Below are 14,521 nucleotides of genomic sequence, written 5' to 3' on the forward strand. Positions count from 1 at the left end.
TCAGATTCACGCGGCCAGGTTGATCGTCATGAATAGGATTCCAATAACCCCATATGATCCTGAAGAAAGGCTCAAACAATGTGAAGAGCTCATCGACGAAGCAAAGAATAAACTGCTGAAGTAAGTAAAACGTAAACTCTTTACATTACATTTCTTTTTGCGGCTACGAAATAATTGGAAATTTTGCAACTTTTTTCTATTCAATGGGAAATTTTTCACACCTTCTTGTACAATTTTCGTAATTTTTGTTTTTTCATTTTTTAAAAGAAAGTCGAAAAATCAACTTTGCATGGCAACATTCTAAGGGCAAAAGGAGAGAAACTAACTCGTTCAACTGTATTTACATACTAATACGATCTCAGAAATAGTGGATGGCTTTTTTAAAAAAAAAAAAAAAACGGTGGATTTTGACCACCATCAGCATTTGTAAGCCCTAAATTTTGAGTTGAAATTTTCTCAAAAATTTTTTTAGATCAGGAGATGTCCCGGGAGCCTGGAGGGGAGAAATGGGTGCTCAAAAAGGGGACATTTTTTAAAAAAATTGTGGGTTTTTGCTTCTGTCGCTATCGGTACATGTATACAACCTGTTTTGAAAATGAAAACCGTACATTACCGAATGCGCCCGAACAGCACTTAAACGATATGTTGATTCAAGTTTCTTTCGATAGAGGAAACTCGAGTCGATTTTATTCTTCTAGTAGATTTTATAACGAGTGTGTGGTGCTTGTGACTTTTGTGTGATCATTTTTATTTTATCAAAATTTGGTTTTATTTTACCCGCGGTGTCCAAGATTAAGGGGTTTTGATGTCATAAAAAAAATAAATAAAATTTCCCGCTTGAAAATTAGAAAATTGAATAATCATTTGAAAAACGGACGTTTGAGTCATTAAAAAAATAAATCAAAAGCGCATTTTTTTCAATTATTATTCAATTTTTCAATTTTGATTTGGGGAAATTTTTCCCCATTTTGACTTGTCAAAACATATCAAACCCCATTTATTCTTGGACACCCGGTATCGATTGCCTGATTAAAATGGCAATATTATTTTGAATTTTGAAATTTGACAAAAATTGTCGACCAAAAGTATAGATTTGAATTTTATCTAACCTAAGTCGAATGCATTTCATCGCCGGTTGTAGCAAAGGGTGAGTAACCACTGACCAGAATTATCTTGCAATCGTTTTTTATCATGCTTTGGATGCATAAAATTTCAATACTACAAATCTAGGTTACCTTAGAGACTTGAAGAGATAAAATATTAAGCTTTACAATTCGTATAATTTTTCATTTCTCTTTTACCAAACCACTCATGGGTGGGAGAAGTGGGAGATATGTGGAAGAACTTGAATTTGCATTATTGAGATAGGTAGGTACCTAATTGAAAAAGAGAAATTACCATCTTATATTTTTAAAATACATAAATATTTCGCGATATGTAGGTAGTAGGTCTAGGTACCTATGAAAGCAAAAATGTTTCAATTTTTTAGGTCAATTGTGAGCAGTTGTAAGCAGTTGTACTCCATCAATGTTACCCCTTTGTTCAAACACGTTTCGGTAAAGTTACCATGCCCCATTTTTTGAAATTTTTCAACGAGTTTTCAAAAAATCCTCACATCTGACCACATTTTATGCTACACATCTCATTCTGCCGTCAAAATTTAAATGAAAGATGGGTCTTTCAGCTAGGAGAAAAAAAAATTAAATTAAAGAAGAAAATCCAACTCAAATTATAGGAATAGAAAACTCTGAAAAATCCACCAAAAAAAAAATCGATTTTTCTATCAATGTTACCCCAGTTTATTGGTCGCCCAAAAGTTACGAAATTTTTTCGATTTTCTGAAATAGTGAGATTGGCGATGATGACTAAAGAATTGGCACCATCGCATTCCAAAATATTTTCCTAGTTCCAGTGATAATATTATCTTTCAATATCCTGGCGCAATTACAATGAGCATTCTTTACACCGTTAGGCGTTATCAGCAGAAGCAGATGCGATTTCTAGTTTGCATACCAAACCGTTAACATGTAGTGGCCAAAAATCACGAACTAAAGACAAAGAGGTGCGTTTCCGGGTATCTTGTTTCTGATTACAATCACACAATGGTGCATTGGTGCATACAATGCGACCCAGTTTTCAACAATACACACCCTCTTCATCCCCCCATACTCACTGGTCTATGCCTATGTTACTTTCTATCTTTCTAAACCTTCGCGTCTTCGCATCTTTTACATTAGGTACAGTGCATCTTTCCACTGCTTTACACAATACTGTGTTTTTATATGTACCACTACCTGCAGTAGAAAGAAATTCCTTATGGGAAGATTCAATGGACTGACAATGAGACATCTGCTCGTTATATCCGGAATCCGTAATTTATATAAGTATACAGAATATTCTCGCAATAAATCGGTTATAATGAGAAACTCGTTATAATTAAGTAGGTGTACCTACTTGAAAATGTAAAAAAATTAAAATTTGGTCAGCAAATTTTATCCACCTCACACGTTCACTCACTTGAAAAAATTTCACTTTCTTTAAACATGACTCGAGCCTGTCTGCTTTTCTTTTATTTTACAACTGGCATTTTTAATTACCCAATATTCCAATTTTAAAATTGTGGAGTCAAAAAATAGGCAGACTCGTCATAAAAAAATTAGGTATTTTTCCTCTCTCAAAATACGAATTTTTGAAATCTTTTACCCTCACTCCCTTTAGACTCCTGTGTGTTTTTTAAAAAATTGAACTAGAAAAATATACGTCACATTCAAATATTTAAAGAAATGTTATATGAAAAAAAGCATTATTCACCTGAGAAATTTTACTTCTCTAAACAAGCTTTTGTCCTCGCTCATGGTTCGTACTTTGGTCACTGTTCAAATAACTAAATTACTTGAGTTACTAAAAGTAACTTTTGGTTAAGTACTTTTTCTTCAGTTTGGGTTACTAAAAATGATTTTTTAAAAATTTCCAAAATTCAATTTTTGCATAGGTACATTTTGAGGGGAAAAAAATGCAAATAATATCAGGAAGTAAATAACTAATTTGCGAAAATACGCATCTTTTGTATTGTTTTTTAACTGGGTACAATGCAAAATATCTAGTCAAAGTCTACCTTTCTGCCAAAAATAGCTAAAAAAAAAATCACCCTTGGATCATTTCGCGTCAATTCGACCAAGAAGTGTTAAGGGGGGATGTGCCTGAAGTTAGCTTGCAAGATAATCTTCGCCTTGGTAAATCGGAAGGCGAATTTACACTGTGCAAGTATGCAGGAAAGTTACAGGAATCGTATTGTGAGCACACCGCAGTACAAGACCGTCAACTGAGCCAGTGCTGTGAGAACGCGGAAGTGCTCGTTCCCGTTCCCGTTCTTTGATCTCACTATAATGAACGTTGTTCTTTGTTCCTTATTGTTCCCAAATGCAACACCTCGATCCTGTTCCTAGTTCTTCTGCTCCATAAGCAGAAGCGTTCCCGTTCTCATTCTCGTTCTCGAAAAAATTTCCAGAATTCACGTTCCTGTGTTCCCGTTCCCGTTCTCAATAGTGTTCTGTGGTACAAGCCAAGCAATTTTTGGTGGAAATTTTTTCATTTTCTTCAATTGTACCAAAAAACAACTAAAAGTTTGTGGAAAAAGCTTATTTTTCCCTATTTTTCAGAATTTTGGGAGGTAATTAGAGGACCCTGAAAGAACATCTGAGAACGCCAAATTAGTACTCCGTTCCCGTTCCCGTTCTGTTCTTGCAATTTTATTGTCCCCGTTCTTGAGTAAGAACGTTCTTCAAGAAGATTTGTGTGATTGTCCGTTCGTTCTTTAAAGGAAATTTAAAAAGTAGCGTTCTTTAGGCGTTCCCGTTTTCGTTCGTTCTCACAGCACTGCAACTGACACATACCCAATAACCTTTGGACAACTTTTCTTGTACAGGAGGGGAGAGGGGGGAGTTTTAAGTGGACAAAATAGCCGATTTCTATGATAAAATTTTTTTTATACCAATACAAAGAGGGGTGCGGCCAAGGTGACGATGCTAGGTTGTGATATACCCTGAAACGAACTTACCGTGCAATTTTCAGAGTTTTTCCATGCATAGGAGGGGAGAGGGGGGAGTTTTAAGTGGAATAATAGCCGATTTGGATGATAAAATTTTTTTTATACCAATACAAAGAGGGGTGCGGCCAAGGTGACGATGCTAGGTTGTGATATACCCTGAGACGAACTTACCGTGCAATTTTCAGAGTTTTTCTATGCATAGGAGGGGAGAGGGGGGAGTTTTAAGTGGAAAAATAGCCCTCTCCCCTCCTATGCATAGAAAAACTCTGAAAATTACACGGTAAGTTCGTCTCAGGGTATATCACAACCTAGCATCGTCACCTTGGCCGCACCCCTCTTTGTATTGGTATAAAAAAAAATTTATCATCGAAATCAGCTATTATTCCACTTAAAACTCCCCCCTCTCCCCTCCTATGCATAGAAAAACTCTGAAAATTGCACGGTAAGTTCGTCTCGAGGTATATCACAACGTACCATCACCACCTTGGGTGCACCCCTCTTCGTATTGGTCAAAAACAATTTTTATCCTCGAAATCGGCTATTTTTCCACTTGAAACTCCCCCCTCTTCCCTCCTATGCATAGAAAAATTCTGAAAATTGCAGGGTTAGTTAGTCTTAGCATATACTACAACCCACCGACGCCACCTTGGGTGCACCCCTCTTTGTATTGGTATAAAAAAAATTTTATCCTCGAAATTGGCTATTTTTCCACTTAAAACTCCCCCCTCTCCCCTCCTATGCATAGAAAAACTCTGAAAATTGCACGGTAAGTTCGTCTCGAGGTATATCACAACGTACCATCACCACCTTGGGTGCACCCCTCTTTGTATTGGTATAAAAAAAATTTTATCCTCGAAATTGGCTATTTTTCCACTTAAAACTCCCCCCTCTCCCCTCCTATGCATAGAAAAATTCTGAAAATTGCAGGGTAGGTTAGTCTTAGCATATACTACAACCCACCATCACCACCTTGGGTGCACCCCTCTTTGTATTGGTATAAAAAAAAATTTATCCTCGAAATTGGCTATTTTTCCACTTAAAACTCCCCCCTCTCCCCTCCTATGCATAGAAAAACTCTGAAAATTGCACGGTAAGTTCGTCTCAGGGTATATCACAACCTAGCATCGTCACCTTGGCCGCACCCCTCTTTGTATTGGTATAAAAAAAAATTTATCATCGAAATCGGCTATTTTTCCACTTAAAACTCCCCCCTCTCCCCTCCTGTACAAGAAAAGTTGTCCAAAGGTTATTGGGTATGTGTCAGTTGATGGTCTGGTACTGTGGTGTGCTCAAAATACGATTCCTGTAACTTTCCTGTATACTTGCACAGTGTAACTTCGCCTGCCGATTTACTAAGGCGAAGATTATCTTGCAAGGTAACTTCAGGCACCTTAAGGGGGGGGGGGTCGGCGATTTTTTTCTGTGGAAAAACCATCCGATGAGATGACCTATGGCGCAAATCGTAGCCCTCTAGCCTTTTTTTAAAGGCCGGCAGGGGGGGGGTAAAAGTTTTCAGTGAACTTGAAATATCATCCATTTCAGCAGCGGATTACTCGATAACCGCGATACCTACCAAAATGGATTTTTTCCAATATGTAGGGGTTTTGAAAGACTTTTTGGTGATATCATAAAAATCAGTGTTGCCACTTTTTTTCGTACAAAAAATTAGCTCGAAAAGTTTCAAAACGTAGTTTTCATATCGTTCCGACTCTCAAAATTTCTGAAAAAAATATATTATGGACAACTTTTCATGCTGAACAACATATTAAAAAATTGGGATGGCGTTATTTCGTAAAGTCGATTTTAAAAAATTGAAAGTTTTCGAAAAATACGATTTTTTGATTTAAAACATGAAAAAAAGTCTTGATTGGTGAATTTGACCCATATTTTTACGTATCCGTTGAAAAAAATCCTTTCACTCGATGAAATAAAACTCATCACAAAAAAATCAAAATTCGAAAAAATTCAATTTTCAAATCCCAAACATCAAAAAAAGTTTAAATTTATTCAGTTGTCTTATTTTGATCTCTTTCTGACATATTTCATGAGAAAGTTGATAAAAATTACACTCATAACAAAATGATTTTTGTGTGATGCAGTGGCGTAGCCAAGGGGGGGGGCGAAGGGGGCCATGGCCCCCCCCCCTTGAGAGCGAAAATTTGAAAGAAAACATGCAAAAATGGACGTTTTTTCGTTGTTTGGGCCCATTTTTTCCAAAAATTTTCGCTCTCGCTTCGCTCGAGCAGTAATTTTGCCTTCATTTTCATGGAATCACCACACATTACTATAGATTTCCAGAAAATTACCCCTCATTTCGATTTTTCATGCCTAAAAATCTGGTTTTGCCCCCTCCTTGAGAAAATCCTGGCTACGCCACTGGTGTGATGAGTTCATAGTTCATTTCATCGAGTGAAAGGGGGGTTTCAACTTTTTCAACGGATGCGTAAAAATAAGGGTCAAATGGGCCAACTTTTCCACAAAAAAAATCACAAAAAAATCGTCGACCACCCCCTTACCACTTCTCGGTCGAATTGACGAGGAATGACCCCCTTTTGTCATCATTTCCAAATAGCCTCATTTCTTACGAAAAAATTGTCACCTTTCCGCAAAAAAATTCAAGAAGTATCCATTTGCCTTCCTAAAAATTAGTTACCTACCTAAAAATTCCGCTTTTTTGCTTTAAAAAAATGTCAATGACCAATAACTTTTTCCCATTTTTAACAAAGATTTCGAAAAAGAATCATTTTTTTGACCAATAATTACTGAAAATTCGCACTTTTCCCCAAAAATATTCGGTCTTTCTTTTTGCTTAAAATTGTGTCAAAATTCTCGATTTTTTGCAAAAAGTTCTAAAAAGTCTTTCTTATTGCTGAAAATACAGATTTTTTGCAGCTGAAAAGTCTAGATTTTTCACGTAAAATTGCCATAAGTTGCAAAGAAAGATGTACTTACTTAATATCTTATTCTCAAAAATTTCCAATTTTTACCAAAATCATCAAATTTTTGCTTAAAAATTTTTTTTTATCAAAATTATCTAAAATCCCAGCTTAGGTAGGTACTTTGCTAGAAATTGCCAAAAATACAGGGTGACCAAGAAAAACCTTTCAAACTTGTTTTGTTAATTATTCAAAGAGAAAAACATCTACTGAAATGATTCAGGAACTAAAATAAAGTAGAAACATGCCAGTTACAAACCTTATATTCGATTAAACTTTTCAAATCACTTTTTAAAAATAACGCAGTTGAGATGTTTTCCATCATTTTCCACACATTCCTCCAGACGTTTTCTAAAATTATTGAACACTTTTGCCAACATTCCTTGACTTATGAGGGCACATTCATGGATAATATTGTTCTGGAGGTCAGTTAGGGTCTGTGGTTTGTTGACATAGACTTTGGATTTGAGATAACCCCATAAAAAATAATCGCAAGCGGACAAATCTGGTGAGCGTGGCGGCCAGGGAATTTTGGTATTGCGCGAGATTATTCGGTCATGGAAATGTTCACGAAGCAATGTAATCGTTTTATCAGCTGAGTGACACGTTGCACCGTCCTGTTGGAACCAGGTGGCCGAATATTTTCGTTTTCGCTTCAGTTCGGGAATAAGAAACTCGGATAACATCGCGCGATACCGGTCTCCGTTCACTGTTCCATCGAAAACATACGGCCCCACTAAACCGTACTCAGCCACGCCCATCCAGACAGTCAACTTGGCGGAGTGAAGGGGTTTCTCTTGTACGCTCATCGGGTTGTTGTCAGACCAGTACTGCATGTTCTGCTTGTTTACATCGCCGTTTATGTAAAAATGTGCTTCGTCTGTAACGAGTAAAGATTTCAAGGGAACCTCACCAGAATCAATCCTCTCGAGCATATCCGCAGCAAACGATTTTCTGGCATCATAATCAGTTTCTTCCAACTTCTGGGTAATTAAAATTTTATATGGATGAAAGTTAAGGTCTTTCGATAAAATTTGTTGCATAGAAGATCGTTTAATTCCCAAATGTGCGGCTCGTTTTCGATAAGATTGGGTGGGACTAATCTGTACAGAATGCCTTACTCGTTCGACTGTTTCTGCTGTTCGTACGGATCGTTTTCGCCCGGTTGGCTTTTTTTTTCCAGCTTGAGAGGTTTCTTCGAAGTTCTTGACCCATAATTTCACCGTAGGTCGCGTAGGTACAGCACTTTTTCCATGGAAATTAAATTGTTTTCGAAACGCGCGAATTGCTTTAACATAGGAGTCATTATTTTTGTAAAATGCCTTTACGATAAAAGCGCGCTGTGGAGATGTCCACTTCTCCATGACGAAAACGATACACTGCAACATAATTCGGCAAATCGGCATCCCTTGGCTACCTGGAACCACGTTTACCATTCCCCTAACCCCTCCTGAACACTGATAAGTGGTTACCAAAGTTTGAAAGGTTTTTCTTGGTCACCCTGTACATACTTATATTTTTACTAATAATTCTCACAAAGTTCCTCTTCTCGCTAAAATTGTCAAAATCCTGCTGTTTGCCAAAAATCGTAAAAAAATTCTAAAAATAGTCGTTTTCTTAGAAAATTTTGAATTTTGTTTTTTTTTTTAACTGCCTAAATGTGTTGTTTTTTTGCCAGCAACTTTCAAAAAACCATTCTTTTTGTTAAAATTGTCAGCCTCGTTTTATATTTCCTAGAATCGTATTTTTCGTCAGAAATTGCTGTAATCCTTACTTCGATGCCGAAAAGTTGTCAAAAAGTCTCGATTTTTCATCAAATAGTTTCAAAATAGTATATGTAGTGGTAGTATGATAACTTCTCAAAATTGAATTCATTTCAATTCGTTAATTTAAAACACATGTCGTATTTACAATTGAATGCTAGTTACTGAATAACGGACAAAAATCGAATAGTCGAGGAACAGTGTTACCACATTCTACGAAGTAAAATTACTCATTCGAATACCCAACACCATTTTAGTCAAAACTGCCTGAAAGTCCAAACTTTTGCTAAAATACACATAGGTACCTACAGAAGACCCTGAAGACCTATTCTTCGTAAAAAAAATTCGTAAACAATTTCTCAGTAACTAGAACCTTATAAATGGTCTTGGGTTCTGAAGGCAATAACATAGATCGATGCAGAATCTCAAATGCTTTCATTTGGGACTGGATCACTTTTCGAAAAATCAACGATTTTGTTGAAAATACGCCCCCCCCCCCCGTTTGAGGGCCCATTTCTTCCCTCCAGGAGGACTTCCAATATTTCAATTTTTTCGAAATGACTTTCAACTCAAAATGATGGTTTTTGCTGAATTTGGCTAAAATTCGCCAACCATTTCTTGTGAAGGGAGGGGGAGGGGATCCACCCTACACATAAGTAGGTACCTATCTCTTAATCTTTATTCTATACAGAGTGGCCAGAAATATCGGGTACCCCTAAGAAAGTTTTTCATTAAAAATATAGGTTGGCAACGTGAAATAGATGCATATGATTGGTGGAATGTTTTCTCTCCAGTCCAACAACCAATCATGTGTTATCATTATTATCATTCACTGTGACCAACCGAAGTATTTAGTTAGAAAACTTTTTTAGGGGTACCCGATATTTCTGGCCACCCTGTAGCCATTGAAATCCTTATAGATATTCTAAGTTACTAAGTAAATTGTACATTTTGTTATCAGTTACAGGCAAGGATTATCGGGATTTAGAATTGACGACGATATTTACGAGCTGGTAAACCCCTACTTGGAGAAAGCGGAAAGGGTAATTGTCGCATTAAGAACGGTCTACAGACGTTTGAATGAGATTTACTCGCGTTCTAGGGGAGAATTATTCGCAGAGTAAGTCTGTTGTTAGATTTTAAGTTCTTATACCTACCTACTTTAGTTTATATAATCAACTTATTTATATAGATTTATATGAATTTCAGTTACAGTTTGTATTTGAAGGGTCAAGAAAGACTGCGAGTAACATTAATCAATACCATCGACGTATGCAAACGGTTGCATACACTTTTCGAATTCGTCATAAACAAGGATCATCTAAAAGCTCTAAATGGAAATCAACGTATTGAGGTTTTACGAGAACACTTACGATCTGTAAGTACATACCTATGTTTTTTTACTTGAATTTAGCATTTTGATACCTACTTCGTATTTTCTATTCCCCTGTGTTGAAGGTCAATTTGGATATCGGCGAGGCGAATTCGACGTCGGATAGAGGCGCAGAAGGAACAGTTGCGTCAGAGCAGCCGAAACCAAGTGGATCAGGTTTGGGACAACAATAAGCCCATGCTACAACACGTCTGCTCCTAAATGTTCAAGTAAGTAGAACCGCATGCCACTCAACATCTTTGGATTGCTAGCAGATTTTGCTTTCTAGCTTAGGACTCGCACAAAAATTATTGAACCGGATAAAACCAGACTGGAAAAGCATGCAAAAATACATCTTTAGTCAAACTTTGAGGTCCTTGAGGGCATTTTCCGATTTTTGGGGAATTTTTGAAAACCAAATTTGGGCCAAAAATGGGGGAAAAATCAAAACTTTATCAAATTGACCTAGAAAGCTGAAGTTTGGAATATATCCCATTTTCAACCTGCTAAATTGATTAGAAACAGATTTGAACCGTTACTAGCAGTTTTGGAGCCTCCAGCAGATTTTTGAACCTTGAAATTTCCACATTTTACCAAATGCGGTTGAAAAGCTAAAATTTGGCTATCCAACTTCATTTGGTAAAATTTTGTGAAAATTTCAAGTTTCGAAAATCTGCTGGAGGCTCCAGGGATTTCCATGAAGTCGCTGGAGTCTCCAAAAACTACTGGAAATTGCCTTCAGTCGACGTAAAAGTGTGTTGAAATTGGAATGCAAAATGGATTTCGACTTCCCAACCTCATTCGGTCATTTTTTTTTTTTGTTGGAAATTTCACGTTTCAAAAATCTGCTGGAGGCTCCAAAACGACTTGAGACCGTCCTTAAGTCAATGTAAAAGCGTGTTGAAATAAAAGTACACAGTAAATTTCCGCTGTCCAACCTCATTTGGTGACATTTTGTAAAAATTTCAAGTTTCAAAAAAATGCTGGAGGCTCTAGAAATTTCCAAAGAGTTGCTGGAGTCTCCAAAACTACTGGAAACCACATTCAGTCAACATAATAGCATGTTGATATCAGTATGCAGAGTAAATTTCGACTTCCCAATCACATTCGGTAATTTTTTTTTGGAAATTTCACGTTTCAAAAATCTGCTGGAGGCTCCAGGAATTTCAAAAAAGTTACTGGAGCCTCAAAAAACTACTACAAACTGCATTCAGTAGACGTAATAGCGTGTTGAAATTGGAATGCAAAGTAAATTTCGACTACCCAACCTCATTTGGTAAAATTTTGCGGAAATTTCACATTTCGAAAATTTACTGGAGGCTCCAAAACGACTTGATAACGTCTTTAAGTCAATATGAAAGCGTGTTGAAATAAAAGTACACAGTAAATTTCCGCTTTCCAACCCCATTTGGTGACATTTTGTAAAAATTTCAAGATTCAAAAAAATTCTGGAGGCTCCAGAAATTTCCAAAAAGTCGCTGGAGTCTCCAAAAACTACTGGAAACCACATTCAGTCAACATAATAGCGTGTTGATATTAGTATGCAGAGTAAATTTCGACTTCCCAATCACATTCGGTAATTTTTTTTGGAAATTTTACGTTTCAAAAATCTGCTGGAGGCTCCAGGAATTTCATAAAAGTTGCTGGAGGCTCCAGGAATTTCATAAAAGTTGCTGGAGTCTCAAAAAAATACTAGAAACTGCATTCAGTAGACGTAATAGCGTGTTGAAATTGGAATGCAAAGTAAATTTCGACTTTCCAACCTCATTCGGTAAAATTTTGCGGGAATTTCACGTTTCGAGAATTTGCTGGAGGCACCAAAACGACTTGATAACGTCTTTGAGTCAATATGAAAGCGTGTTGAAATTGAAGTACAGAGTAAATTTTCGCTTTCCAACCCCATTTGGTGACATTTTCTGAAAAATTCAAGTTTCAAAAATCTATTGGAGGCTCCAGGAATTTCCATAAAGTCGCTGGAGGCTCCAAAAACTACTGGAAACTGCCTTCAGTCGACGTAATAGCGTGTTGAATTTAGAATTCAGAGTGAATTTCGACTTCCCAACCTAATTCGATAAAATTTTCTGGAAATATCACGTTTCAAAAATCTGCTGGAGGCTCCAAAACGACTTGAGACCGTTCTTAAGTCAATGTAAAAGCGTGTTGAAATTAAAGTACAGAGTAAATTTCCGCTTTCCGACCTCATTTGGTGACATTATGTAAAAATTTCAAAATTCAAATATCTGCTGGAGGCTCCAGAAATTTCCAAAAAATCGCTGGAGGCTCCAAAAACTACTGGAAACTGCCTTCAGTCGACGTAAAAGCCTGTTGAAATAGGAATGCAGAGTAAATTTCAGCTTTCCAATCCTGTTTGTTAAAATTTTGTGGGAATTTCAACTTTTACGTAATATTTAAGTTTGAATTACCTATATTAATTTTATGTCTTTTTTTTTTATTTTTAGATCTTTGCGAATCCGTCGTTTAAGGTTGCAACGCAAACGTAACTAACCAGAAAAGACAAGTCTGAAACCATTCAAATCTGCTTCTATTATTTTTAGAAATTTATGTAATGTAATTTATCCCTTCATCAAGTTGTTAGTTATTAGTTATTTGTTTATATTTTTTATCTATATTTTTTTATCTGTATTTTTTTTTGTATTTTCTCTCTTTTTGCGTTGTTTTTGTATTCTCTATTCTGTAAATTATTTTTAGTGATTTAATCTATGAACTTATCAACTGATATTTTTGAATAAAAACGTTCAATTCGATTCCTCGTCAACGGAAATTGTTTTCTACCTTATCAATAAATGATCGAAGATGCAACGAATATGATTATAAAATTAATATTTAGATGCATAATAGCTATTTAAGCATCGAATAATTGATCTATCGTCAAAATGAACATCATTTTCGAATTCCTTGAATCAAACACAAACACCCGTCCGTCACCGACTTAATTTGCTAAAAAAAACATCATGAGACTTTGAAATTTTTTTATGAACTGTAGGGAGAGTTTTCAGAGACATACGAACTGTCGAAGGTGAAATTTTTGGGCACAGAGAATGGGTTCCCGATGTTGATTCTACCATAAAGTGTACAGTTTCTTTCTTGATGAAGTTTTTTATTAAAAAAATTGAACTTTCAAAGGTACATATGCGATATGGAAAAAAATAAATGTCGTATTCGTAATCAGCGATGTTTAATTAGTAATAATCGACCCCTCGTACGCTTAATTAGCTTTCAATTAAGGTAAAGACACCGATCTTTGAAAAATTGTTTGGCGTGTCGTTTGGGTTGCAGATCTTAACTTTAAGGGGCAAATACGAACTTTTTAAAAATTGATCTTTTTGCCTTAATTAAAAGCTAATATGGTGTAGGAGGGGTCGATTATTACTAATTAAGCACCGCTGATCACGATAAGCTCATCTATTTCATTCAATATTATGTTTTTACACCGGAAAGTTCAACTTTTTTTGCAAAAGGTTTCATTATCAAGGAAACTTTGAGCTTTTTGGCAGAACCAACACTGGAAAAGTGGAAATGGATTCCCCGTGTTGGAAAACCCCTCCAACGACAGTTCGTACATTATAAAAAGCTCCCTAAAGCTCATAAAATATACTCAAAAGTTGAAAATTTATGATGCAGCGCTACAGGTGGTGAAAATGAGAAGTTCTTTTGTTATCCTAATTTTTATATAGAAAAATGTATTTCCAACTTCTTTTTCTGTAGGAACAAAAGAAGTTCCATTTTTTACCGTCAAAGCGCTGCATCATTTTATTTTCAAAATTTGTTCACTTTTTAAGCAGTTAGTTCACTGTTTGCATTACAGATAGCGCCACAGTCATATTTTGAAAATTGAGCTTTCTATTCTATTTTACCTCAATGAAAAGTCAATAGGGTGTACGAGGGGTCGATTATTGCTAAGTAAGCATACCTGATCACGTCAAGCTCATTTATTTTAATCGATCGAGCTTTTTTGTACCTCAAAGTTCAACTTTTTTGGAAAAAGTTTCATTTCTCAGGAAACTTTGAACTTTTTGGAAGAACGGACGCTAAACATAGATTCTCTGTGTTGGAAAACCTCTCAGACGATTGTTCGTACATTACAAAAAGCTCCCTAAAGCTCACAAAATAAATTCAAAAGTTCAAGTATTAGGAGTATAGAACCCCTAATATCTCATATTCTCCTAATGAATAGCAGAATAGGTCCGATTTAGCATCAAAAATCGCTCAAACTAGTTTGTTCAGCGTGTCGATGTCGTTTGGGTTGCATATCTGAACTTTATGAGGCAAATATGAACTTTTTAAAATTGAGCTTTTTGCTTTGATTAAAAGCTATGTAATAGAGTGTACGAGGGATCGATTATTACTAATTAAGCATCGCTGATCACGTCTAGCTCATTTA

General features: G+C 36.1%; 2 protein-coding genes across 4 annotated transcripts; one reads left to right on the forward strand and one right to left on the reverse strand.

Moving 5' to 3' along the window:
• Nucleotides 1–688: 688 nt before the first annotated feature.
• LOC135848034 (uncharacterized) lies at nt 689–12,884 on the forward strand. 3 transcript variants are annotated; one of them, XM_065367807.1, is made up of 5 exons: nt 689–1,147; nt 9,715–9,867; nt 9,957–10,125; nt 10,206–10,349; nt 12,579–12,884. In XM_065367807.1, the coding sequence occupies exons 1-4, from the start codon at nt 1,119–1,121 to the stop codon at nt 10,311–10,313; spliced, it is 459 nt and encodes a 152-aa protein (XP_065223879.1). In that variant the 5' UTR covers nt 689–1,118; the 3' UTR covers nt 10,314–10,349; nt 12,579–12,884. The 3 variants fall into 3 exon arrangements, 2 of the variants coding, with proteins under 2 accessions (XP_065223879.1, XP_065223878.1); XM_065367806.1 differs by having other exon boundaries at nt 690–1,147; nt 9,709–9,867; XR_010559298.1 differs by lacking the exon at nt 689–1,147 and adding an exon at nt 7,838–7,971 and having other exon boundaries at nt 9,709–9,867.
• Nucleotides 7,230–8,433, reverse strand: LOC135848033 (uncharacterized). Its single transcript, XM_065367805.1, has one exon. It carries the CDS (start codon nt 8,418–8,420, stop codon nt 7,269–7,271), a length of 1,152 nt encoding a protein of 383 aa, XP_065223877.1. The 5' UTR covers nt 8,421–8,433; the 3' UTR covers nt 7,230–7,268.
• Nucleotides 12,885–14,521: the final 1,637 nt, after the last annotated feature.

This window comes from Planococcus citri, chromosome 5 (assembly GCF_950023065.1).
Source record: "Planococcus citri chromosome 5, ihPlaCitr1.1, whole genome shotgun sequence".
In the NCBI taxonomy this organism is placed as follows: domain Eukaryota; kingdom Metazoa; phylum Arthropoda; class Insecta; order Hemiptera; family Pseudococcidae; genus Planococcus; species Planococcus citri.